At 44.0% G+C, this 24193-nt stretch overlaps 1 protein-coding gene across 4 annotated transcripts; it reads left to right on the top strand.

The window, feature by feature from the left end:
* The first annotated feature begins 11394 nt into the window (after positions 1-11394).
* LOC130537889 (ubiquitin carboxyl-terminal hydrolase 37-like) lies at positions 11395-16562 on the top strand. Of its 4 annotated transcripts, none has more exons than XR_008953721.1 (8): positions 11395-11565; positions 11738-12242; positions 12323-12650; positions 12766-12845; positions 12937-12996; positions 13070-13127; positions 13197-13354; positions 14010-16562. XR_008953721.1 is itself a non-coding variant. In XM_057054993.1 (8 exons), exons 4-8 carry the CDS (start codon positions 12567-12569, stop codon positions 13260-13262), a joined length of 348 nt encoding a protein of 115 aa, XP_056910973.1. In that variant the 5' UTR covers positions 11399-11565; positions 11738-11883; positions 12000-12242; positions 12323-12566; the 3' UTR covers positions 13263-13419. The 4 variants fall into 4 exon arrangements, 3 of the variants coding, with proteins under 3 accessions (XP_056910975.1, XP_056910973.1, XP_056910972.1); XM_057054993.1 differs by lacking the exon at positions 14010-16562 and having other exon boundaries at positions 11399-11565; positions 11738-11883; positions 12000-12242; positions 13197-13419; XM_057054992.1 differs by lacking the exon at positions 14010-16562 and having other exon boundaries at positions 11399-11565; positions 11738-11883; positions 11977-12242; positions 13197-13419.
* Positions 16563-24193: the final 7631 nt, after the last annotated feature.

The raw sequence follows: 24193 nt of genomic DNA, 5'->3' as shown, positions 1-24193 counted from the left end.
CACTCTTTACCCTTTCAATTGTCCCTCGGTGGCTCTAAATACGTGTTTTTTCTGATTTCAATTTCTGCAAGAATGAAAGACAATGCCTTAATGTTGTTTGAAGACATTGCAGAAGAGAACTGTGTTTGCAAACAGATTCAAATTTTGAGGTGCTTTTAGATGCGGAAAAATATAGAATTATTATAATGATTTAATAATAAATCACGGTGTGCTGTCATGGACTCTGGTCGTTATTCTAATTCATGCTGCATGTTAACAGCAGGAAAACCAGCTGACAATCTTTGAATATTGCACATCAACCTGTCATCTTCAATGCTACCACACATCCGAAGCTTCCTGTTCACAGTGCTCTTTTACAACACAGCTTACTTGTAAAAATATTTTGTAAAAAATAAACTCCGGCATTTGTCAGCACCAAGTGTAAATCAGATCATATTAAAAACACGCTTCGGTACAGCTAACAGGCTAGCTGGTGGCTACTGTTATCAATTGCACTTCAGGAGCTAGCAACCTATTTAGAGAACTATCCAAATAATTATTTTTAAAAAATGCCGTGTGCAAATGAGGCATTTGCAGTACTTCAATTGTATTGCAACAAAAGCTAATAAAGACCTTAAAAAAATACCTGAGCATCTTTAGGAATAATTTTTTGGTCTACCTCACACAAAGACCACAGTTTATGAGAGTGAAGGGCTCCGAGTCACATCGGTTTATCTGCAGATCGGTTGCCCCACAGGGAACAGTTCTGGCTCTTTTCCTGTTCACCCTCTACAACGCGGACTTTTCATACAGTTCATCATCATGCCACCTCCAGAAGTTCTCTGACGACTCTGCTGCTGTTGGCCTCATCACTGATGGGGACGATACAGAGTACAGAGGACTTATTCAGGACTTTGTGGACTGGAGCCTGCGGAACAACCTCCGGATCAATGCCAATAAAACCAAGGAGCTAGTGGTGGATCTCCGCAGGCGTAACAACCTCCCGCTTGCACCGGTGAACATCCTGGGAACGGACGATGACGTTGTCAAGTCCTATGATTACCTGGGTGTTCACTTAAACAATAACCTGGACTGGACACACAACATAGAAACCCTTGTCAAGAAGGGCAATAGCAGACTGTTCCTGCTCAGGAGACTGAGGTCTTTTGGAGTGCAGGGACCACTCCTGAGGTCTTTCTATGACTCTGTGGTGGGATCAGCCATCTTTTATGGGATAGCCTGCTGGTCCAGCAGCATCACGGACAGGAACAGTTGGAGGATGGACAGACTGCTAAGGAGGGCCAGCTCTGTCCTGGGATGTCCCCTGGACTCAGTGGAGGTGGTGGGAAACGGGAGGTTGATGGCTAAGCTGTCATCCATGTTGAACAACACAACTGGTCAAATAATTATTTTAAAAATTGCCATGTGCAAATGAGGCAAGTGCACATTCAATTGTATTGCAACAAAAGCTAATAAAGACCTTAAAAAAAAACTAGGAATAATCTTTTGGTCTACCTCACACAAAGAACACAGTTTGTGAGAGTGAAGGACTTCGAGTCACATCGGCTTATGTGCAGATCCGGTGCCCCGCAGGGACCAGTTGTGGCTCCTTTCTTGTTCAGCCTCTACACACTGTGTAACGGTTCTAGCATTTGAAGCATATATTATGACTGTGTTATCATTGAGGTGGACCGGAGCGCACAGTCCTGACCAGTTTGCTGGTAGGTGAGCATACGTGTTGTGTCCACAAAGCCACCAACCGTTGTTGATAAAATACCTGTCCTTCTGTCATGGTGCGCATTGTGAATAAGTGCAAGTGCAATTATAGCCTCTTGGGCACGATTGTGTAGTCTTGTTAAACATTTTGGAATCACAATGACGATCTTGGACACATTCTTCATTACAGGCTGTATAATTGTAGTTGGTTCACCTTAGACAGGATGTTCGGTAATTTAATCTTATAAACTCCCCTTTTGCCCACTCCTATGTGAAGAAAACAACGCCCTTCCGGGTCCTTCATTGGTTTGGCGGTTACCCGTGGGGTGTGTACGGAGACCGGTAGCAGTGAGCATACACAGCAATTTGAATGGTTTTGGGTGCGCGCCATGAAGTTAGCACCACCATGTGTTTAAGCTGAACGTATGTAACAATTCACTACTGGGATGTAACCATGAATGTTCTAAGTGATTGACTACAGTACGTTTTGTACGTGCATGTCGGCTATTTTGCTCTGAAGTAATATTGCCTCCTGTTGGAAGTTCCAAAGGCTGAAACTCACAAGTCCCACCATCACAGCACTCACAACAACCAGGAAGAACAACGTCATTTATTTTTCTCCTCTTCTCACGTTCTGACGGGGTTCAGCCGCTGCTGGACCTATACAGGCCGTCAGCCGTTTATGGAAGAACTGTCACTGCTCCCTCGTTTTCACCTGGAAGTGTCCGTTGTTTCCTACAGTGGGAAAGATGTACCCATGAGGGTCGTTCCGCTATCTGCACCGCTGTAGATGTCTTCAAAAGGATCTGGAACGGACCTTCCCAGCGTGGGTCACTCCACTTGGCTCTTCGAATGCGCTTCACCCACACATAGTCTCCCACGTCAACGCTGTTATCTTCTTCCTGGGGAGGCAAAGCCATATCTGGCAGATTATTCATTCTTTGAACATCTTTTGCTTGCAGCATTTATCTGATGTAATCTGCAACTGTCATTTCTACTTCATCATCTCCTGTCTTTTGTTGGAATGGAGGTAAGACGTAAGGTCTACCATACATCATTTCAAATGGTGACAGTTTCACTAAATCTAGACAATGAATCCATGATTTTCCTGTTTCATCCATGCATCTTCTTAACCTTGACTCAATTGTGCCATTTGCTCTCTCTCCGAGGCCTGCACTCTGTGGATAATATGAGCAATGATTCTTTAATGTTAAATATTTGTACTACCCTGTCAATTATTTCATCCACAAAATGCGATCCATTTTCACTCCAAATGACTTTTGGATCTCCAAATCTAAGTATTATTTCTCTACATAGCGCTTTTGCTACTGTTACTGCGTCTGCTTTTGCTGTAGGAAAAACTTCATTCCATCTGGTAAAAAGATCAATTAACACGAAGCAATATCTCTTTCTTTCACAGGGACAAAGTTCAATGTAATCCATATAAATCGTGTGAAAAGGATAGGATGGTATAGGTGTTTTACCTTTCTGTGGCTTAATACCTCCCTTAGAACTATGCTTCAAACAAATTGGACATGCTAAACAAATTTTTTTAGAGTAAGATTGAAATCCTATCGCATAGAACTGCGATTGTACTACCTTCACCATCCCTCCTGTTGAGACATACATATACATATTTCTTGGCAATAAAGGTTTTCCATCAGGCATTGTGTAAATTCCATTCACTATCTTAGCACTGTTTTTTTTCCACTGTTGTTTTTCTGTCTTGCTGCTCTCTGAATTACTGCGGCAATTACTGCTTGCAGATCTTGCACTATGCGCCATCCATTAGATGGTGGAGCTTTCTTAACTGGAAACAATGGTGTATTTACAGGTAAGTCATTGCTTTCTCTGATGACTCCAGCTTTCAGTAGTGACTGTAAGACTGGTTTTATCCCCTCCTGCACATCAGGTTTCAGGGGATATTGTCTCTGATGAGGCCTATAATCACTCTTTGGTCTGATTTTAACTGGTTCTGCTCCTTTAATCAATCCTACATCTGCAGGTCCTTCTGACCACAATTTAGGAGAGAGTGAACTTAGTTTCTCTTCCTCTTGTTCTGTTAGCAAAAACAAACCTCATGTTTGTTCATGCGCAACACTGAGATGCTGTGAGGGAGTGAAAGCCACTCTTTGGTTCATCGTGACCTTCCACACTGTATCTGCTGCTGTACCATCTATCGGGAGCCTCCTGTTTCCAATCAATCAAGGCTGACCACATTCTTGCTTGACATCCTAATTACTTCCACATACCATCCTTTGGCTTAGATACTGATATGTGTATGACTGAGCCTGGAACGTGATACAAAGCTGTTGCCAGTAACGGCAGGCAGCTTACCGTTATCAATGCAGTTTCTTCGTGAACATAAACATCTTGTACCACGCCCGTAATTGCTGTTGGCAGCTGAGCACACTTCTTGTCATACTTTGGATCTGGTGGTCCACCATAACGCATGGTTACATGCAGTGTATGTGGATTGTGCCATTCAGCTGTGTCTAACACAAGCTCGCATATTTTATCTTTTACAAATCTGGCGGAATTTGCTGGACCGGCATTTTCTATGACATCTAAGGTCCAATAGAGTACTGGCTCATCTAGGCCTTCCAAGACGTTTACTTGTGGTCATGCGTTGGATTTTAATTTGTCCTTTCTTCCCAGGTAACAATGCAATCATCAACTGAGAGATTATGTCACGTCCTAATAGATTGACTGGACATTGTGGTGACAGAATGACTTGAGTCTTAGCTCGTAACCCTGACACAGGGTCTATAATATTTCCATCTTCTGACAGTCTTGCTTTATTTACAACTCCATTTGCTGCAGAACAGCATCTTTTACAACTGTCTTTCCTGCCCCAGTATCCACAAGAAACCATAACAAAACTCCTTCAACTTCCAACTGAGTTTTTGGTCTTAATATTTACACTGAAAATCTCCTCAAGATTCACTTCTACCTCCTCCTCATCTAGTCATGTGTCCCTGTCACACTCTACTCCAGCCCATGGACTCAGTACTTTTCCACTGCCCTGCTCACACCACACCACACCCTCTGATCACCACACCTGCTCTCAGTCACTGATCACACACCTGCTCTCAGTCACTGATCACACACCTGCCCTCACTCATCAATCAGCTCACCTCCCAGTATATATTCTCCAGCCTCACACTCACTCAGTGTCAGATTGTTCTCTGCAATGCAAGACCTTCTGGTGTTTACCTGCCTGTCTTCCCGGTATTGACCCTGCCTGTGTACGACCTGCCTGTTCTGTCTGACCCCCGGTAAATTAACTCTGTCTTCTGTTTTGACCACGAGCTCAGCCAGTCTCCCTCTGGATTGTTTGCCTGATTCTGCCTGCCTCGACTAAGGCCACTGCCCCGCCCTCGAACTGTTTTTTGTGTGCCAGATTGCAGTTAATAAACCTGTTAACTGATCATCAGTTCTTTGCCTGTTTTGTACTGCACTTGGGTCCATACCATACCTGTCACAGTACAATCTGGCCAGTCATGGACCCAGCAGAATCACTGTCACCACGGGATCGGTTTGAAAGAATCGAGAGTGCTCATGCTTCATGAGCAGTGGATAGAGGAGGCGGCTGCCCATGCCCGACAAGCTGCGGAGGCCCAAGCCAGAGCCATCACAGCCCTCACAGCTCAACTGCAACAGCTGACCTCCACCCTTTCCTCTCCAGAGGCCACAGTCTCTGCACCAGCACCTCCACCTCCTGCTCAAGTTCCAGCTCTGCCGAGGATGATATCAGAACCCCGGCTGGGGGCCCCAGAGCGCTACAATGGGGATCCCAAGCTCTGTCGTCCCTTCCTGACTTCCTGTTCCCTGCTCTTCAGTCTGCAGCCACACACATTTGCCACTGAGGGAGCCAAGGTGGCATACGTCATCAGCTACCTGACAGGAAGAGCTCTCCTCTGGGGAACTGCAGAGTGGGAGAGGCAGACTCCTGCCTGTGTTTCATTCCAGGCCTTCTCGGAGGAGCTGCGCAAGGTCTTCGGGCTGGGAGCTACGGGTCCAGATGGCACTTCTGAGCTCCTCTCCATACGGCAGGGAAATCAGTCCGTGGCAGATTACTCCATCGACTTCCGGACCAAGGCTCGTCAGAGTGACTGGAACCTGGCTGCACTCCGGGATGCCTTTCTGCATGGTTTAGCAGAATATATCAAGGACGAACTGGTTTCTTATCCTCTACCTGCCACACTGGATGAACTCATCGAGCTCAGCACTTGACTGGATCTCCGTGTCAGGGCCCGGAGAAGAGAAGGGAGACAGAACCCCGCACTTTCCACGGCAGCTCACCGCCTGAATTTCCCCTCCGCTTCTGCCCCTGTTCCTGCTGACCCAGAACCGATGCAACTGGGTCGCACCAGACTCACACCAGAGGAGCGTCAGCGTTGCCAGATGGGGAACCTCTGTATGTACTGCGGGCAATATGGACATTTTATCTCTCTCTGTCCGTTAAAAGGCAGAGCTCCCCAGTGAATGAGGAAGTCCTGGTGAGTCATGTGGGAGTGAAATCTTCCTCTCAGATTAAACACCCCCTCTTTCTAGCCAAGCTTCTTCTCGCCGATGACTCTCACACCCTGGCCACCTTCATTGACTCCGATGGCAATATTATGGACGAGGGCTTGGCTATGCAACTCGGGCTAGAGAGGATTCCCCTCAACCCACCGATTCCTGCCAGGGCCCTGGATGGTCATCTTCTGGGAACGGTTGCCCACCAGACTGCCCCTGTTCACATGATGATTTCTGGTAACCATCATGAGACCATCCAGTTTCATCTCCTGCCCTCATCCAACATTCCTCTGATCCTGGGCTTTCCATGGCTCCGCAAACACAACCCGCATGTCGACTGGACCACAGCCACTATCCCCAGCTGGAACGGTTTCTGCCACCACGTCTGCCTTTGGGATGCATCAATGCCACGCCAGACTACGCTCCCCAGCACCTGCCTGGACCTGGCCGGAGTCCCTGCTGAGTACCACGACCTCAGGGAGGTGTTCAGTAAGGCCAAAGCTACCTCGCTGCCCCCCCACCGCCCTTACGACTGCTGTATTGATCTGAAGCCTGGCACGTCACCTCCTAAGGGGCGCCTCTACTCTCTGTCTGGTCCAGAGCGGGAGGCCATGGAGAACTATATTAATGACTCTCTGGCTGCTGGAATCATATGCCCGTCCTCATCGCAGGATTCTTTTTTGTGGACAAGAAGGACAAGACCCTGCACCCTTGCATCGATTACCGGGGTCTCAACGACATCACTATCAAGAACCGGTACCCCCTACCACTCATTTCCTCTGCCTATGAGCTACTTCAACGGGCCAAGATCTTCACCAAGCTTGACCTTCGTAATGCCTACCACCTCGTACGCATCAGGGAGGAGACGAGTGGAAGACTGCCTTCAACACCCCCACTGGACATTATGAATATTTGGTGATGCCATTCGGTCTCACCAATGCCCCCGCTGTCTTCCAAGCCTTGGTGAATGATGTCCTCCGGGACATGATCAATAAATATGTGTTTGTCTACTTGGACGACATTCTTATCTTCTCCACCTGCCTTGAGGATCACATTCACCATGTCAGGACGGTGTTGCAGCGCCTCCTGGAGAATTCGCTGTTCGTCAAGGTTGAGAAATGCGAGTTCCACACCCAGTCGGTGGCCTTTCTTGGCTACATTGTGGCCAAGGGACGCTTGGAGATGGATCCTGCTAAGGTGGAGGCGGTAAAGTCCTGGCCAGTTCCTGAGACGCGTAAGCAACTGCAGCGTTTCCTGGGTTTTGCAAACTTTTATCGACGCTTCATCCGGAACTATAGCTCCATTGCTGCTCCCCTCACCATGTTGACCTCCCCCAAGAGTCCCTTCCGCTGGTCCCATGCTGTAGACTCTGCTTTCCAGACCCTGAAGAACCGGTTCAGCTCAGCACCCATCCTCCAGGTCCCGGACATTGAACGACAGTTCGTTGTGGAGGTGGATGCTTCCGATGTTGGAGTGGGTGCAGTCCTGTCTCAGCAAGCAGCAGGTGACCAGAAACTCCATCCATGTGCCTCCTTCTCTCGGCGTCTTTCACCGGCCGAGAGAAATGGCAGGCACGATGGGCCCTCTTCACCAGGTCACTATGACTACTTCCTCTCTCTTGGTGGTTGGCAAGCCACATATTGGTGCATTACCACCACCAACAGATGTGGAGTGTGGATTTTCACACATTTGTAGTATTAGCACATGCACTTTAAAGGATAATACCGGTGGGCCAGCACTAATACTCAATTGGTACAACTTCGCGGGCCAAATATAATTACATTATGAGCCAAATTTGGCCCACGGGCCAGAGTTTGACACCTATGATCTACAACATGGAGGGATTTTGAACTGGTCTTTTGCCTGTCCTTGTCCCATTCTGAGTTATGTGAGTCCCTACAGGACGTATAATCTCAGACTTCTATACTTCCTTTAAAATCCTTTGTTGGTACTTGTCAGGCTTCTACCTCAATGAGGCGGACAAGTCTTGCCTCTGCTTCCATCGCAAGAGGATAGTATAGGATCCCCATGACAATTTTGTCGAGACCCCCAATGGGTCTTGGTTTCCTGAATGAACCTCAGTCAATTGCGGGAATGCTCCTTACCTGTCTGTGTCGTTGGTTCACCAGAATGTAGTTTGGAGTCCGTCACTGGAGGACTTCTCATCTCAGGAGGCCGCCCGACCGGCCTCGCGCTGAATTCACGACCGATGTCTTTGATGCAGAACCGCCGTTGATGGGTTCTGGCACAGTCTTCATTGGTCGGCATCCCGCTGATGAGATTCCCTCACAGATGTTGGGATCCGGCTTGAAGGACCAAATTATGTTAGAGTTGAAACAGAGCAACCCAGCAAAACCCTGCATGAGTCAACAAAACACACAGACACACGGGTGGCCTTGCAACGGAGAACGAGCAGCAGTTCACTCTGGAACACCCTCCGTCGTTCTGCTGCTCCGCTGCAAACTTTCTTCCTTTATTCACATCAGCTTGTTATATCCCTAGACGCTTTTAAGGTTTCAGACTACAATCTCATAGTAAATCTGGTGCTCTGGACAAGTGTACTAAATCAAGAGGGGTGAAAAACACTCTGATTCTTCTTCATCTACTTAGGTGCTAAACATACAAATGCATTTAAACAATAATAATAGAATAATTATTCTCACAGTATACAAAAGGCTGAATATCCATTTATCTTGGATTATTATATCTATAAAAATCTGTTCCTCGCCCTCCTGGGCGGTGCTGCCTTCATTCAGACTCGGGTCCTCTACCAGAGACCTGGGAGTCTGAGGGTTCTGCGCAGGATCTTAGCTGTTCCTAGGACTGCGCTGTTCTGGACAGAGATCTCTGATGTGGTTCCTGGTATTGAAGCCAACTACTCAGGTTGGGTGTTACTGCCCCTAGTGTCCCAATCACTACTGGGACCACTGTTGCCTTCATGCCCCACATTCTCTCCATCTCCTCCTTCAGCCCTTGGTACTTCTCCAGCTTCTTGTGTTCCTTCTTCCTGATGCTGCTATCACTTGGGATTGCTACATCTATCACCACCACTGTCTTCCAGTGTTTATCCACCACCACTAGACTGGTCAGACTGGTTGGCCACCACCATCTTGATGATTCTTCTCTAAGAACATTTTTCTATGAAGCCATGTCAATTGTTAACAGTCGCCCACTCACAACTGATAACATCAGTGATCCCAAAAGTCTAGAACTACTTACCCTAAACCCTTTGCTTACCATGAAAAACTCTGTCCCGCTGCCTCCCCCAGGGACATTTCTGGCTGAAGATGTGTATGCCAGGAAAAGATGGCACAAGGTACAATACCTAACGGAGCAATTCTGGAGTAGGTGGAGGAAGGAGTACTTAGCAAAGATCACCCTCAGACAACGCTGGCACTTTTCAAGACGAAAAGTTAAGATTGGAGATATTGTCATTGTCAAAGAGGTGGAGATTTCCTGCAATGAGTGGAGACATGGATGTTTGCAAAGATGGAGATGGACTGGTTTGAAAAGCCACAGTACAAATGGGAAACAGAAAACTAGGGAAAGAAGGTCAAAGACTCACTAATATGTCTGTTCTTGAACGCCCTATTCATAAATTAGTTGTGCTTGTAGAAAACAACTAAAATGTGTTCAAATGTAATCAATTTGTAAACACCTACCTGTGTAAAGAGTTTAAAGTAACAGTTAAGACCTGGGAGGTATAAGATACCAGTTGTTTACTTCTAGAGATTACTTGATTTATTAAAATGTTTGCACTAAGGTTATCATAAATCGTAGTAATTTGGTGGAAGTGTAACTGTCTGCGAGACATTGACATTGTTAACTGAAAATTCAGTCAATGTTTATTTTACATTTTTTAAAATGGTCATAATTTCATTTATTGTCTCAATTCATTATTGTTGAAATGGATTAAAAATGTATTGTTCTTTATGTATGTTTATTTTGATAGAGTCACGTGTAGGGTTCAGAGGTCGCAGCCGTGGCATTTTAAGTGAGGCAGTGCAGTACCGGTAACAGAGAGCACCAGCATAGCTACAGGGCGGAGCGCCAACATAGTTTAAAGAAAATATACACGGCCTTAAAATAATAATTCTGCACGGTCCAAGAGGCGCTCACGGTAACGATTGTTTTACATTTATTTGTTTTTGTATGTTTTAATGTGTGTGCCCTTGAATAGACAGTTTGGTATGTTTTTCTATGTTACTGTGCTAGCTTGTTGGGACCTGTCTAAATGCTGGACATTTATTAAGAGACTTTCAAGAATAAGATATTTACATTTTCAAATGCTGCTTATGTATTTTAATTTCTAGTTTTCACGGTGTTCTGAGGAGGATGGAGAGTTGGGAATCAAACTTTAAAAAAGACATTGTAACAGTAAAGATATATAATTAAATTCAGACAATTCAGCAATACTACAGCCTCCCCTCCCCCATCCAGCATATAAACATTATGAAGACCACATTGATTATGAAGACTTGGAAGTACTTAAAGTTTATTTTTCGAAAAAAGGTATGTTTTATATATAGGCACATTTTTCTGTTGTCATTTTTTTGTATAAATGAAAAACCTATTATTCTCAATGTTCCTTTTCTTTGTGTTTAGAAAAGTGCACCTCCTAATAAGAACGACCAATTAAAATTAATTGAAAAAAAAAATTGGAGACAGTCACATGTAATGTCAATATTTGTTGTATCGAGGAAATTATTATTATTTTTTAAATGGATTATCTAATTTTAGTGTTATATATTTGAAGCATAACTTAATCACAATCAATAACAACCAGTAAAGAAAGTCCCCATCAAAAGTTTGAACCAGACAAGAATTTAACTTAGTGGTGTACTGTTAAATTCTATTACACAAGGCCACTGAAGTAGTCTGTGACTTACTGTAACTGTCAGTTTATTTGGTCTAACAAAATCCTAAAGACAATTTCTGTTTAGCGATACCTACAAGGGAGCGAACGTATCTTGTTCAACTGCTTCTTGTCCCATGAGCAACATTTTCTGAAGATTTCATTAAAATTTATTCAAAGGTTTTGCAGTTATTTTGCTAACTCTCAGACAAACTATCACAGAACCTCCTTGTCGGAGGTAAATTATAACAAAAAATGTCCCCCATGTTGGAGGGAAAGTGACCTTTAACAACTCCAAAAATGTTGCAAATAACCTTTAAAAAATCTGTTGAATGAAAATTTGTAATGGATTTGTTATACAGGCCTTTCAGACCTAAAATAACACCAGAAGTAAAGGAGGTGCCAAGGAACAACCCTCATTCCTCCCGCAACCCCCAGACAGGCAGAAAAATAAACAATTCAGAAAACCTGCTCAAACAGACCAATCCAACCAGGTCAGTAAAGATTGGCTCATGATTGAAATAAATGGGACAGATAGGTTCCCAAAAACTGGTCTTTTACAATTAAACTCTCAAACACTGTACTTTCCATTTGTGTAGAAAGTAACCTGTCAATTTTAAAATGTTTCCAATGCCAACTCTAACTGGTAATGACTTTATTCAACAGGCCTTTTGATTCTGCACTCAGGAAAAAATACAAGAACCAGAAGAAATAAAGGCAGTACCGGGGAACATCCTTTTCAACGCTCAGGAAGATAATAACATGAACAGCATTTTAAAAAAGGTGACATTTTCAGAGGAGAAATCTACCAGGTCAGTGGAGATCGGTCACAAATTTCCCAGGGCTGAAATGAAAAATGAAAAACATATCCTGAAAAGTAAAGCTTAGCTGGAATTATTACACAGGCCTTTCTGACATTTCACGACAGAAGAAAATGTGACGCCAAGAACGCCAGCTTACAGAGTCTCCTGAATTTGACTGACTTTATGAATGATATCAGTTCATTGAGAAGGATTGGAGACACGTCCATGGAGCCAAAATGCTAAAGGAGCTATTAAAGCTCAGGAAAAGCCACACCGCAACAGACCATAATGTTAAAATCAAGCTCCTGCTATCATTCAAACTGTCACTCAGTATGAATGCTCCTGCATTCATCGGAAACCTCCAGCATGTGAGTTGGCTGATTTCACTCAGTTCATTGTCTCTAGTCATCCCAGCTGGAAGTCAGACGCCCTGGTCTTGTGTTTGCAGGACGCTCATGAGTTCCTGACCACGGTCCTGGATCAGATTAGTATGGTAATGAGAGCCACATCAAAGCAAAGCGTTCAGAGCATCGTCTGCCCCCGTGAAAAAGCATACGCAATTTTCCATCAACTATGGCAGAAAATGCAAGAGATAAAAGCGCAGTTTTGTGTTGCTGCTATTGTCAGAAGCATGATGCTAATGCAATTTTAATGTCAACGTTTCTTTACTATGAAGTTGCAATATAAAGAGCATGAGAAACCTACACTATACAAACCTGTCTCTGGATGTGATACGTGGAGCAACGGTCGAGGAGATGATGCAGAGGTACTTTACGGTGAGTTCTGCCGGTCCTCATCCTGTCACGTGAGCGCAGTTGGTTCTCTTTGATTTTTTTTCTTGTTCTCTGCCTCTTCTAACGCTGCCTGTTGTCTTTTGCGTTGTTTTCACAGGAGGAAGAAGTTCAGTTCAAGTGTGAGTGGTGTGAAGGATGTAGATCAATTCTCAGTTCATTTTTGGAATCTCCACCACGGTGAGCGACATCACATCGTGGTCCAAAGCGTTTTTGTAACAGATGACAGTCAGAAATTGTCAACCTGACAACTGTCAACCTTTTCCTGCAGTGTGTTCATCCTCCAGCTGAAGCGATTTTGTTTCTTTACAAATGACAAGATATGCGACAGGTAAAAACTATCCCTAACACACAATATCTTATATGAGTGTTAGCAACATCTCCTTTTCTCAACATTATTAAAGGGTGCAGCCTGCTACAGTCTGGTCAGCGTCATCAGTCATCTCGGGACATTACACAGAGGTAACCTTTACAATTGTCTGACCTTCAAAAGAGCTAAAATCTTAACTGCAGCAATATTCCTTCTTTCAGGACACTATGTCTGCAATTGTATTTATCCAGACAGGAGTCCAGATGACTTTTCAGACCCCTGGATGATCCTCAATGACGCAATTGTCATTCCGACAAATGGGGCTGAAGTTTGTGAACAACGGAGCAAGTTGGGCTCCATTCTATTTTACAAGAGAAATGTAAGAATCCACACTCCCACTGTGACACAATTAGTAAAATCTGGAATTGCCTGACATCATTCTAACATGTTGTCTATGTGTTTTGTTCTTAAGATGTGGATGTCAAAAATGATTTTGAATGACAAGTTATAGACAACCTTGCTTGAGCATTTCTGGTCATATGTCATTTTATACGTGTTGTTGGTCAAAAGTCTGAAAAGTAATGGCTGAATCTAGTTCTGGCAAAGAGGAACACTGGGGAGGGTGCGCAAAAAAGTGGCATGGGGGTCCAGTGGGAACCGCAGCACCTACATCTCCATGCCCTTGTATGTTAGCAGACTTTGCTGAAATAATGGGGTTTCTCAAAGCAGTTTACAGGGGCCAGCTATTTTTCAGTGCACCCCCCCCCCCCCCTCTTAAGAAAGCCACACCCCTCGCTTTTGCACGAGAGTGATTGTCAAACATTGCTGCCCGTATACAGTATATTTCACATATGTCCCATGATCAACACATATTCACAAGCTTCAACAAAATAGCCGCACTAGCAATAGTAAGATAGTTTTACCAGTGTAAGCAAGAAGATGTTAGCCACGGCTGCATACATGACTTATTTGTAATGGAGTGTTATTATCAAATCAATCTTTATTTGTATAGCATCTTTTACATTTGTTTCAAGGCGCTTTCCAGAATCCCAGGGCCTGACCCCAGACAAGCAACAATGGCAAGGAAAAACTCCTCTTTAACAGGAAGAAACCTTGAGCAGGACCAGGCTCATGTAGGGGGACCCTCCTGCTGATGGATGGCTAGGTAGGGAGAGGAGAGGAGAGGAGAGGAGAGGAGAGGCGAGGCGAGGCATAGAGCACAGAAACACATACAGAAATACACTATTTATGCAAGCCGCCGGCCGAGTGGGTCAAAGGGGCCGGAGGTCATCATGCAGCTCCGAAGGAGGCGATACCTGTAAATGAATACAGAAGGGGAGTGGGGGGAGCAGAAAAACTACACAAAAATCAGTATAACCAGCCTACTTGATGAGGAGGAGAGGAAACCATGACCCAGTGGGGTGACGGAGGCCTGTCAGGTGATCATGTTTCTGGACCCCGGCAGCCTTGGCCTATAACAGCATAATTAAGATGTAAACCTAATGATTAGACGACCCCCTAAGTATGATAATTTGTCGATGATAATAACTGGAACTACAGAATTAGTAACAATAAGCTTTTTCAAAGAGGTAGGTTTTAAGTCTGATCTAAAAAGTAGAGATGGAGTCAGCCTCCCGTACCTGGACAGGGAGCTGGTTCCATAGCAGGGGGGCCTGATAGCTAAATGCTCGGCCCCCCATTCTACTCCTAGAAACTCTGGGGACCACAAGTAGACCAGCATTCTGAGAGCGGAGCAGTCTATTGGGCTGGTAACGTGTCACTAGCTCCTCCAGGTAGGATGGAGCTAGGCATCTGAGGACCTTGTATAGGTCAAAAACACCAGATGTTATTGTTTTGAAGTTTTATTTTTTGCAACTGTAATTCTGCGTTGCTTATGAGTCCTCTCAGCTCCCTAAAGGGAACCCTTGTTTTCTCTAAGGATGAGTTGCGTTTATGATCTGCTTCTGTTTGTGTTTTTTAAGCCCAATTGTTGGCAAATGAGGGATGGGGAGGGATTTTTTTTTTTTTTTTTTTTGCTCCTGGAGCCCAAGGTAACAGGTCAATGCAAAGCTGCCTGTGCCTGATAGCAGTATGCCTTCTGTCTGATTGTTTTCCTGGGTGTGATGGCCCTGGCCAACATTAGGAAACGGTGGTTTCTCCTTGTGTGTGGTTGGGTGTTCTGGTTGTGTTTCAGCAGGTTTGGCTCCCTCTGCTGAAGGTGCTGGGTGTGGAAATGGTGTGGCTCCCTGATTGGCCTGCACCTCTAGGAAGGGCTTAAAAGAGGCTCTGAACTTCCTGCTCGGGCTCTCCCTGAGTTGCAGCCGTGACCTGCCACACGGCCTTTTTCTTTTTTTGTTTGTTAACTAGAATAAAACCTCTGAAAATGCAAGGTGCTGCTTGGATTTCCCCTTTTCCTATTTACTTGTTGTGATCCTCACGAGCTGATCATAACACTGGGACCCCGCAGTGGTTTCTTGCAAATCCATTTACAGCACAAGATGCATCCAGGGAGGCGGACTTTCAGTGCTACAGTCAGTTGATGAAAAACAAATATTTTTTTGCAAAATTTCAAACTCCACTTTTAACAAGAAATGGGTAGCATTTCAATACATGTATTTAAAATATGTATTTTCAAGTTGAACCTATTTTCTAATTTGTATTTCATTTAGTTGATATCTTTATATTATGTATCAAAATATTTTATATTTTCAATTTATGGTGTCCCGTTTGGTAACAACACAAGCTAGCCCTCACCAAATTGAACCAGATGGTTTTTTTCTTTTTTACTTATATGTCAAAGTTGTTTTTCCAAGGTTGTTGTCTGAGTGTGTACAACAAGTATTTGCTACATGTTGACTGCTAAAATTATTCTACTAGCAAAGTGAGGATTTTTTTTTTTTTTTGTTGTTTTGCAGCAATAATTTCAAAGGGCTGTTTGAGGGTTAAGACATGGTTTTATGCTTGATGCCAGTATTAGGTTTAGGTCAGAGATGCTGCTGGACCAGCTGTGGTCCCAATTGGTGTGAGACGGAAATGGAGCACACCGTGATGTCCAGTGTTGAGGCGGTGGCCAACCAGGGAAGTGGGTCGTAATGATGCGTAATCCAATGTGCTTTCTTCATAAAATCCATATGTACAATATAATTTCTTGCTTTTATTACTGAATGAGCCACTCTTTACTCTTTTAACTGTCCCTCGGTGGTGTATTTTTTTTCTTATTTCAATTTCTGCAAGAATGAAAGACAATGCGTTAATGTTGTTTGAAGACATTGCAGAGGAGAACTGTGTGTGTTTGCATTAAAAAGAAAGGAAAATTTAAAATTGATAGAACTGAAACATTCCATTTTTATGAATGCACCAACCTTTTATTTTGCATATTAGCCTGACGTCTGTGTTACTGCATTGGTGGAAAGCCGAAGTAAACATTGTTGTGATTCGGTAAAACACCTGCAGCTGGGTGGAATTCCTGGGTGTGAATCCCGCTGGTTTCCCACTTGTTTGGATATGGTGGAAGGGAAAGTTGAGTTTAGACTTACAAGTGCATCCAAGAACATAACTAAGGAGTGAAAGTGAGGTTTACCTGTGCTTGCTCCTTTAGGGTGGACAGTAACGAGAGCATCTCATTCAGATCATTGAACGGATCTTCAATGACTTTCTGGTGGCCGGTTTCTATGGGCTGGACCAGGGTTTGGAGGTTGTAGGTGTTGGGTGCTGTCCTCGGGTATAGCGATGGATTTGCTCCAGTTAGAAAGTACTCCATGTTGTTGGGGAAGGGTTGAGCTGGCAAGTATGGAAAGATTCCTGCAGAAAATACACAAATATTTGCTTTTAGAGTTTCTGTGCTCTACATGAAATAAGTAGTCAGGAGCTCCAGTGGGACATGGGGTTACTGGGGCACCACTGGAACTTTCTGATTGGAGCTCAGCGGGGCAGCGAAAGGATTGGACAGTGGGCCGTGGCAGGAGAGCTTCCAGGACGTGTCTGGAGCACTGCCCTCAAATGTACCGAGTGCCGGGCCGGAGAGCTTTACTCACGGGGTCGCCTCTTCCTTTGTGAATGCATGTGCGTGTGTTCTTTGCATGTTCATGTGTGTGTGCACAGAGTGTAAAAACAGTCATCTCCCCTCCCTGGAAACCAAAAAAGGTTCTTCTTCACTACAGAGGAATGAAAGAATCTTACCTCCATGCGGCTGTTGTACAACGTACTGCATTCTGGTCACGTTGTAGGGGTTAGAGTAGGGAGCAGGTCGGGACCTGGTGCGCTGGCGAACTTTTCTCTTTACCTCTGGAAGAAGTTCAGGGTGGTCCTTTTTGAAATAAGGCTGGAAGAAGTGGTGAACGCAGTTGGAAGTGACGCGCACAGGTTTGACTTTTTTGAAGCCATAGTGGTGAAGCTGGCGGATAAAACTTAAGAATTTGATGCCTTTAAATTTGCTCAACCCCCTCAAGGTATCAGAGGTGGGAGACAGCACCTGGGTCTCTAATAGAGCTTTATCAATGAGGATTCCATTACCAACATTGTTCCAAATGATGGCAGTGATTTCTGGAGTATTTACCAGAAACCATAGTTTAGCAGGAAAGGTGTAGGGGTTGCTTAAATGTGTGGAGAGTCCACCAGGTTCCATGTTGCTGCTGCAGAGGGAGCTTTCCTATCAAATCACTGAAGAAGAACCAAAGATTCTGACAAACTTAGAGCTGGACGTTTACAGAGACACCTCACTTCTCTTCAAAATGTAAGCAGTTGGTGATTAAATGTATCATCAGCCTACACTTGTAAAATGATCATAGACAGGCCACTTTGACAAAGTTCAAAGGAAATTTCTCTTTGAAATATTTTGGGATGTAACAGGTGTATATGCGCTACATCGCTACAGTAGAAACAACTGATGATTGAATGAGGATGATGAGATGATGGATCGGGCCCCAGACAGGTCCTCCTCACCTGTGATGCTGACTGAATCCCAGTTCTGCAGAGGGACCGTCCTGCATGCAAAGCCTCAGCACCCTCCCAGCCTTTTCTATGGCAATCTCCCACTAGGCCTGCTCCCATGGTGCCATCAGCTACAGCATGACAATGTTCCTTATTCCTTCACAATAAAAGAGAATACATTCTTTCATAGAAATATGAATATATGTCTTTATCTATCTTCTTTGGAATAACCTGAAAACAAAGTCTTAATTCAAACGCATCCTTGCTACTCCACATTAAAAAAAAATTAAAAAATAAGAATGGGAATATAACCCTGTCCGATAAAACAAATGATCAAATATGACAACCCCAAAGTAACACATTTCAGCCCGTAATCTGTCTTCTTTTAATCCCGTTTGCAGAGGATCTTTGTGTGGAAGGAGTTCAGAATTGTGACATTTGGGGAGCAAAAATAAACTCGGGCAATTCTAGTACAAATGAAATGATGAATAAAATCATCTTTATTGTATCATTTCCCGCATCTTTGGTGTGCGCACCGTGATGTCCAGTGTTGAGGCGGTGGCCAACCAGGGAAGTAGGCCGTAATGACGTGTAATCCGATGTGCTTTCTTCATAAAATCCATATGTACAACATCATCTCTTGCTTTTGTGCTGTCGTGGTGTCACTAGGTGTGATGTTTTTGTACCCTGTCATTAACTTGTGCCAAGGCGATGATATTGCGTTGGATTGGTGTTGCCTGGTGATCAGACTCAAATGCCCCTCTTAAGCAATAAAATTTCAGTTGATTCAGATGTGGAAGAAATTTCTGACAGCATGGTAGATAAATATCCAGTATAATCGGTTGAGATATATTCTTATGTTATCTTTTACATTTAATGGCATTTATGTGTTTTGTGATACCGGTGACAAGGGGGGAAATGATCACATAACTTTCTTAATGGTGATACATATGTTTTGATATGTTTTTTGTTCCTTTTTAACAAATCAATGTTTTGTTGCAAGAATACTGGCACCTCTCTTCTCTGTTTCCAGGACAGTAGTTGGGGATCTACAGTGGGGTGACATCTATGTTCGAATGGACTCAGAAATTCAAAGTGAACTGTGAAAGACGCTGGAAGACCCTGAATGACAATGTGAATCACCTGAAGATCCTTCATCAGGGGACTATGAACTACAATTCGAAAATCATTGTTTGATGTGTTTAACATATATAACTGAAGTTTTATGATAATAAAGTTATTTGGGGGATTTCATCAGTAGGCAGCTGCTATGAGAACTCAGGTTTTTCCTTGTTTTGGTGAACAGGGAAAGGGGTTCTTAGGCAGGGAAAGGTCCAGGGTAAGGTCCGATGGGTCGACCAGCCGGACCATGGACATTTTTGATTTTGTTTTTGAGTGTCTCATATGTGTTTGCCAAACTCTCCCCTAATATAACTTTTTGCAAATTGGCTTGGAGTACCATAGGTGGTCGCCGTAAATGAAGGGACCGTGAGAGAATTTTCCCGTCTAGAGTGTTTTGATGGTTTTAACTGAAAGAGGTCTGTCAGATGGGTTTTTCGCTCTCACACTCCACTACATTTTCACATGTTAATCAAACCTATTTAATCAATTTTTGCTCATGTATATCACATTGTACTACTTTATTGGTTACCGTCACCTTCAATTAGATTTGACTGTCCTTTTATTTTTTCGAGACTCAGTGTAGTCTCGAAGGGGGGAATATGTAGTGTCTAAAGAATGTATATTCTTCCTTAGCAGATCCTGATTTTTGCTGGGGATCTTAGTTTTAGAGACCTTATCTTCTTTTTCAACCCATCCTGGCACCATGTCAACATGTTCCATCTGTGTCCTGTCACCGATGTTTTTCCTGTGCTCGTGATTTGGTGTTGTGAAGGAGTGCAGGGGTTACAAGAAAGGAATGTGTTTACTTGACCATATATAAGGGTCTACCGAACAAAGCACTTTGGAGATCTTCACCATCGGGACCACGAAACCTCCCTCGGATAAGCTGCAGCGTCCGATTGATACCTGACTGTTCTCTTCAATAAACATCTCTCATAACCAATTCGGTGTCTACGAAGTCTTTCATCAGAACATCTCAACCATCACCAGAAGAAATTTACCACAGAGGGCATAAGATTTTCAACTGTGGCCGTACCAGCTGTTTGATGATTTCTCAAGTGTGTTTCCAGCCTAACTCCTCAGCAACTGTGGTCATTCCATTGCAAACAATGGGCCAGGTTCACCAATATGTTCTTAAGAATCTTCTTAGATTCTTTCTTAAGTTGTGTTTAAGAAGTTTTTTAAGAAAACCCTACGTCGGATTCATCACCGCGTTCGTAAGCCCCAGAATTGTTCGCAGCTGTGTTCTTAGATCAGGGGTCGGCAACGCAAACTGTTGAAAGAGCCATATTGGACCAAGAAAACAATAACAAATCCGTCTGGAGCTGCAAAAACTGAAATGCCTTATAATGAAAGCAACACATGCTGTAAGTGTCTATATTAGCTTTATTAGCCTACTATCAAAATGATAATTAGGCTACAAATACATAACGAGCATCCTGGAGAGAATGACGCACCACGTGACCACTCTGCTGTACGGTGGTGCTTTAAGTTTAACTTCCATTATAATGAGATGTGGAAATTAAATATTTATGATACAATTTTTTACAGCATTGGAAAACTTTAAGAATGTTTGTCATGTTTTTCCTCCGACAGAAATTATATTAAACCCTGGACCAGGGTTTGGAGGTTGTAGGTGTTGGGTGCTGTCCTCGGGTATAGCGATGGATTTGCCCCACTTAAAAAGTACTCCATGTTGTTGGGGAAGGGTTGAGCTGGCAAGTAATGAAAGATTCCTGCAGAAAATACACAAATATTTGCTCTTTTAGAGTTTCTGTGCTCTACATGAAATAAGTAGTCAGGAGCTCCAGTGGGACATGGGGTTACTGGGGCACCACTGGAACTTTCCGCTTGGAGCTCAGCGGGGCAGCGAAAGGATTGGACAGTGGGCCGTGGCAGGAGAGGTTCCAGGACGTGTCTGGAGCACTGCCCTCAAATGTTCCTACACCGCGGACTTTTCATACAGTTCATCATCATGCCACCTCCAGAAATTCTCTGACGACTCTGCTGCTGTTGGCCTCATCACTGATGGGGACGATACAGAGTACAGAGGACTTATTCAGGACTTTGTGGACTGGAGCCTGCGGAACAACCTCCGGGTCAATGCCAATAAAACCAAGGAGCTGCTGGTGGATCTCCTCAGGCGTAACAACCTCCCGCCTGCACCGGTGAACATCCTGGGAACGGACGATGACGTTGTGAAGTCCTATGATTACCTGGGTGTTCACTTAAACAATAACCTGGACTGGACACACAACACAGAAACCCTTGTCAAGAAGGGCAATAGCAGACTGTTCCTGCTCAGGAGACTGAGGTCTTTTGGAGTGCAGGGACCACTCCTGAGGACCTTCTATGACTCTGTGGTGGGATCAGCCATCTTTTATGGGATAGCCTGCTGGTCCAGCAGCATCACGGACAGGGACAGTTGGAGGATGGACAGACTGGTAAGGAGGGCCAGCTCTGTCCTGGGATGTCCCCTGGACTCAGTGGAGGTGGTGGGAAAAGGGAGGTTGATGGCTAAGCTGTCATCCATGTTGAACAACACATCCCACCCCCTACAGGACACCCTGACAGCACTGGGCAGCTCCTTCAGTGAGTGGCTGCTCCACCTTCGCTGTGTGAAGGAGAGGTATCGCAGATCTTTCCTGCCGGCTGCTGTCAGACTGCACAACAAACATAATGGCCGCTAGTCTGCAGACTAGTGGACATAAATAAATGTCTAAATTTACCACTGGACTCACACAATAACTTTACAATTCTCTAATAGCATTTCAACCATTCTGCACACACTGAATAGTATGTATTCTGACATGTATATTGTATACACTCTCTGTACTATGTACAGGGATACAAAAGGCTGATTATCCATTTATCTTGGATTATATACACATATATAATCCATATATATGTATATTATATATATATATATATATTCTTTTTTATACATTTTTCTATTTTTATTTCAATTTTTTTCAGCATGTTTTTGCTGCTGTTGCGCTGTAAATTTCCCCGCGTGGGACAAATAAAGGAATCTGAATAGTTTTTAGAGCAGAAATTTTATTTGCAGAGTAGCGCCTTCCAAAAATCGTCTTCTACTGTATAATTTCCCGCACCTTAAGCGGGAGTATGTCACGGCGATCCCAATTGGTGTGAGACGGAAATGGAGCACACCGTGATGTCCAGTGTTGAGGCGGTGGCCAACCAGGGAAGTGGGTCATAATGATGTGTTATCCCATGTGCTTTCTTCATAAAATCCATATGTACAATATAATTTCTTGCTTTTATTACTGAATGAGCCACTCTTTACTCTTTTAACTGTCCCTCGGTGGCTGTAAATACTTGTTTTTTTCTGATTTCAATTTCTGCAAGAATGAAAGACAATGCGTTAATGTTGTTTGAAGACATTGCAGAAGAGAACTGTGTTTGTTTGCAATAAAAAGAAAGGAAAATTTAAAATTTAAAATGGATAGAACTGAAACATTCCATTTTTATGAATGCACCAACCTTTTATTTTGCATATTAGCCTGACGTCTGCGTTACTGCATTGGTGGAAAGCCGAAGTAAACGTTGTGATTCGCTAAAACACCTGCAGCTGGGTGGAATTCCTGGGTGTGAATCCCGCTGGTTTCCCACTTGTTTTGGATATGGTGGAAGGGAAAGTTGAGTTTAGACTTACAAGTGCATCCAAGAACATAACTAAGGAGTGAAAGTGAGGTTTACCTGTGCTTGCTCCTTTAGGGTGGACAGTAACAGGAGCATCTCATTCAGATCATTGAATGGATCTTCAATGACTTTCTGGTGGCCAGTTTCTATGGGCTGTACCAGGGTTTGGAAGTTGTAGGTGTTGGGTGCTGTCCTCGGGCATAGCAATGGATTTGCTCCACTTAAAAAGTACTCCATGTTGTTGGGGAAGGGTTGAGCTGGCAAGTAATGAAAGATTCCTGCAGAAAATACACAAATATTGCACTTTTAGAGTTTCTGTGCTCTACATGAAATAAGTAGTCAGGAGCTCCAGTGGGACATGGGGTTACTGGGGCACCACTGAAACTTTCCGATTGGAGCTCAGCTGGGCAGCGAAAGGATTGGACAGTGGGCCGTGGCAGGAGAGGTTCCAGGACGTGTCTGGAGCACTGCCCTCAAATGTACCGAGTGCCGGGCCGGAGAGCTTTACTCACGGGGTCGCCTCTTCCTTTGTGAATGCATGTGTGTGTGTTCTTTGCATGTTCATGTGTGTGTGCACAGAGTGTAAAAACAGTCATCTCCCCTCCCTGGAAACCAAAAAAGGTTCTTCTTCTACACTACAGAGGAATGAAAGAATCTTACCTCCATGCGGCTGTTGTACAACGTACTGCATTCTGGTCACGTTGTAGGGGTTAGAGTAGGGAGCAGGTCGGGACCTGGTGCGCTGGCGAACTTTTCTCTTTACCTCTGGAAGAAGTTCAGGGTGGTCCTTTTTGAAATAAGGCTGGAAGTAGTGGTGAACGCAGTTGGAAGTGACGCGCACAGGTTTGACTTTTTTGAAGCCATAGTGGTGAAGCTGGCGGATAAAACTTAAGAATTTGATGCCTTTAAATTTGCTCAACCCCCTCAAAGGTTCAGAGGTGGGAGACAACACCTGGGTCTCTAATAGAGCTTTATCAATGAGGATTCCATTACCAACATTGTTCCAAATGATGGCAGTGATTTCTGGAGTATTTACCAGAAACCATAGTTTAGCAGGAAAGGTGTAGGGGTTGCTTAAATGTGTGGAGAGTCCACCAGGTTCCATGTTGCTGCTGCAGAGGGAGCTTTCCTATCAAATCACTGAAAAAGAACCAAAGATTCTGACAACTTAGAGCTGGACGTTTACAGAGACACCTCACTTCTCTTCAAAATGTAAGCAGTTGGTGATTAAATGTATCATCAGCCTACACTTGTAAAATGATCATAGACAGGCCACTTTGACAAAGTTCAAAGGAAATTTCTCTTTGAAATATTTTGGGATGTAACAGGTGTATATGCGCTACATCGCTACAGTAGAAACAACTGATGATTGAATGAGGATGATGAGATGATGGATCGGGCCCCAGACAGGTCCTCCTCACCTGTGATGCTGACTGAATCCCAGTTCTGCAGAGGGACCGTCCTGCATGCAAAGCCTCAGCACCCTCCCAGCCTTTTCTATGGC

Source organism: Takifugu flavidus, chromosome 14, assembly GCF_003711565.1.
Source record: "Takifugu flavidus isolate HTHZ2018 chromosome 14, ASM371156v2, whole genome shotgun sequence".
Classification (NCBI taxonomy): Eukaryota; Metazoa; Chordata; class Actinopteri; order Tetraodontiformes; family Tetraodontidae; genus Takifugu; species Takifugu flavidus.
This window is presented reverse-complemented; position numbering and strand designations above follow the sequence as displayed.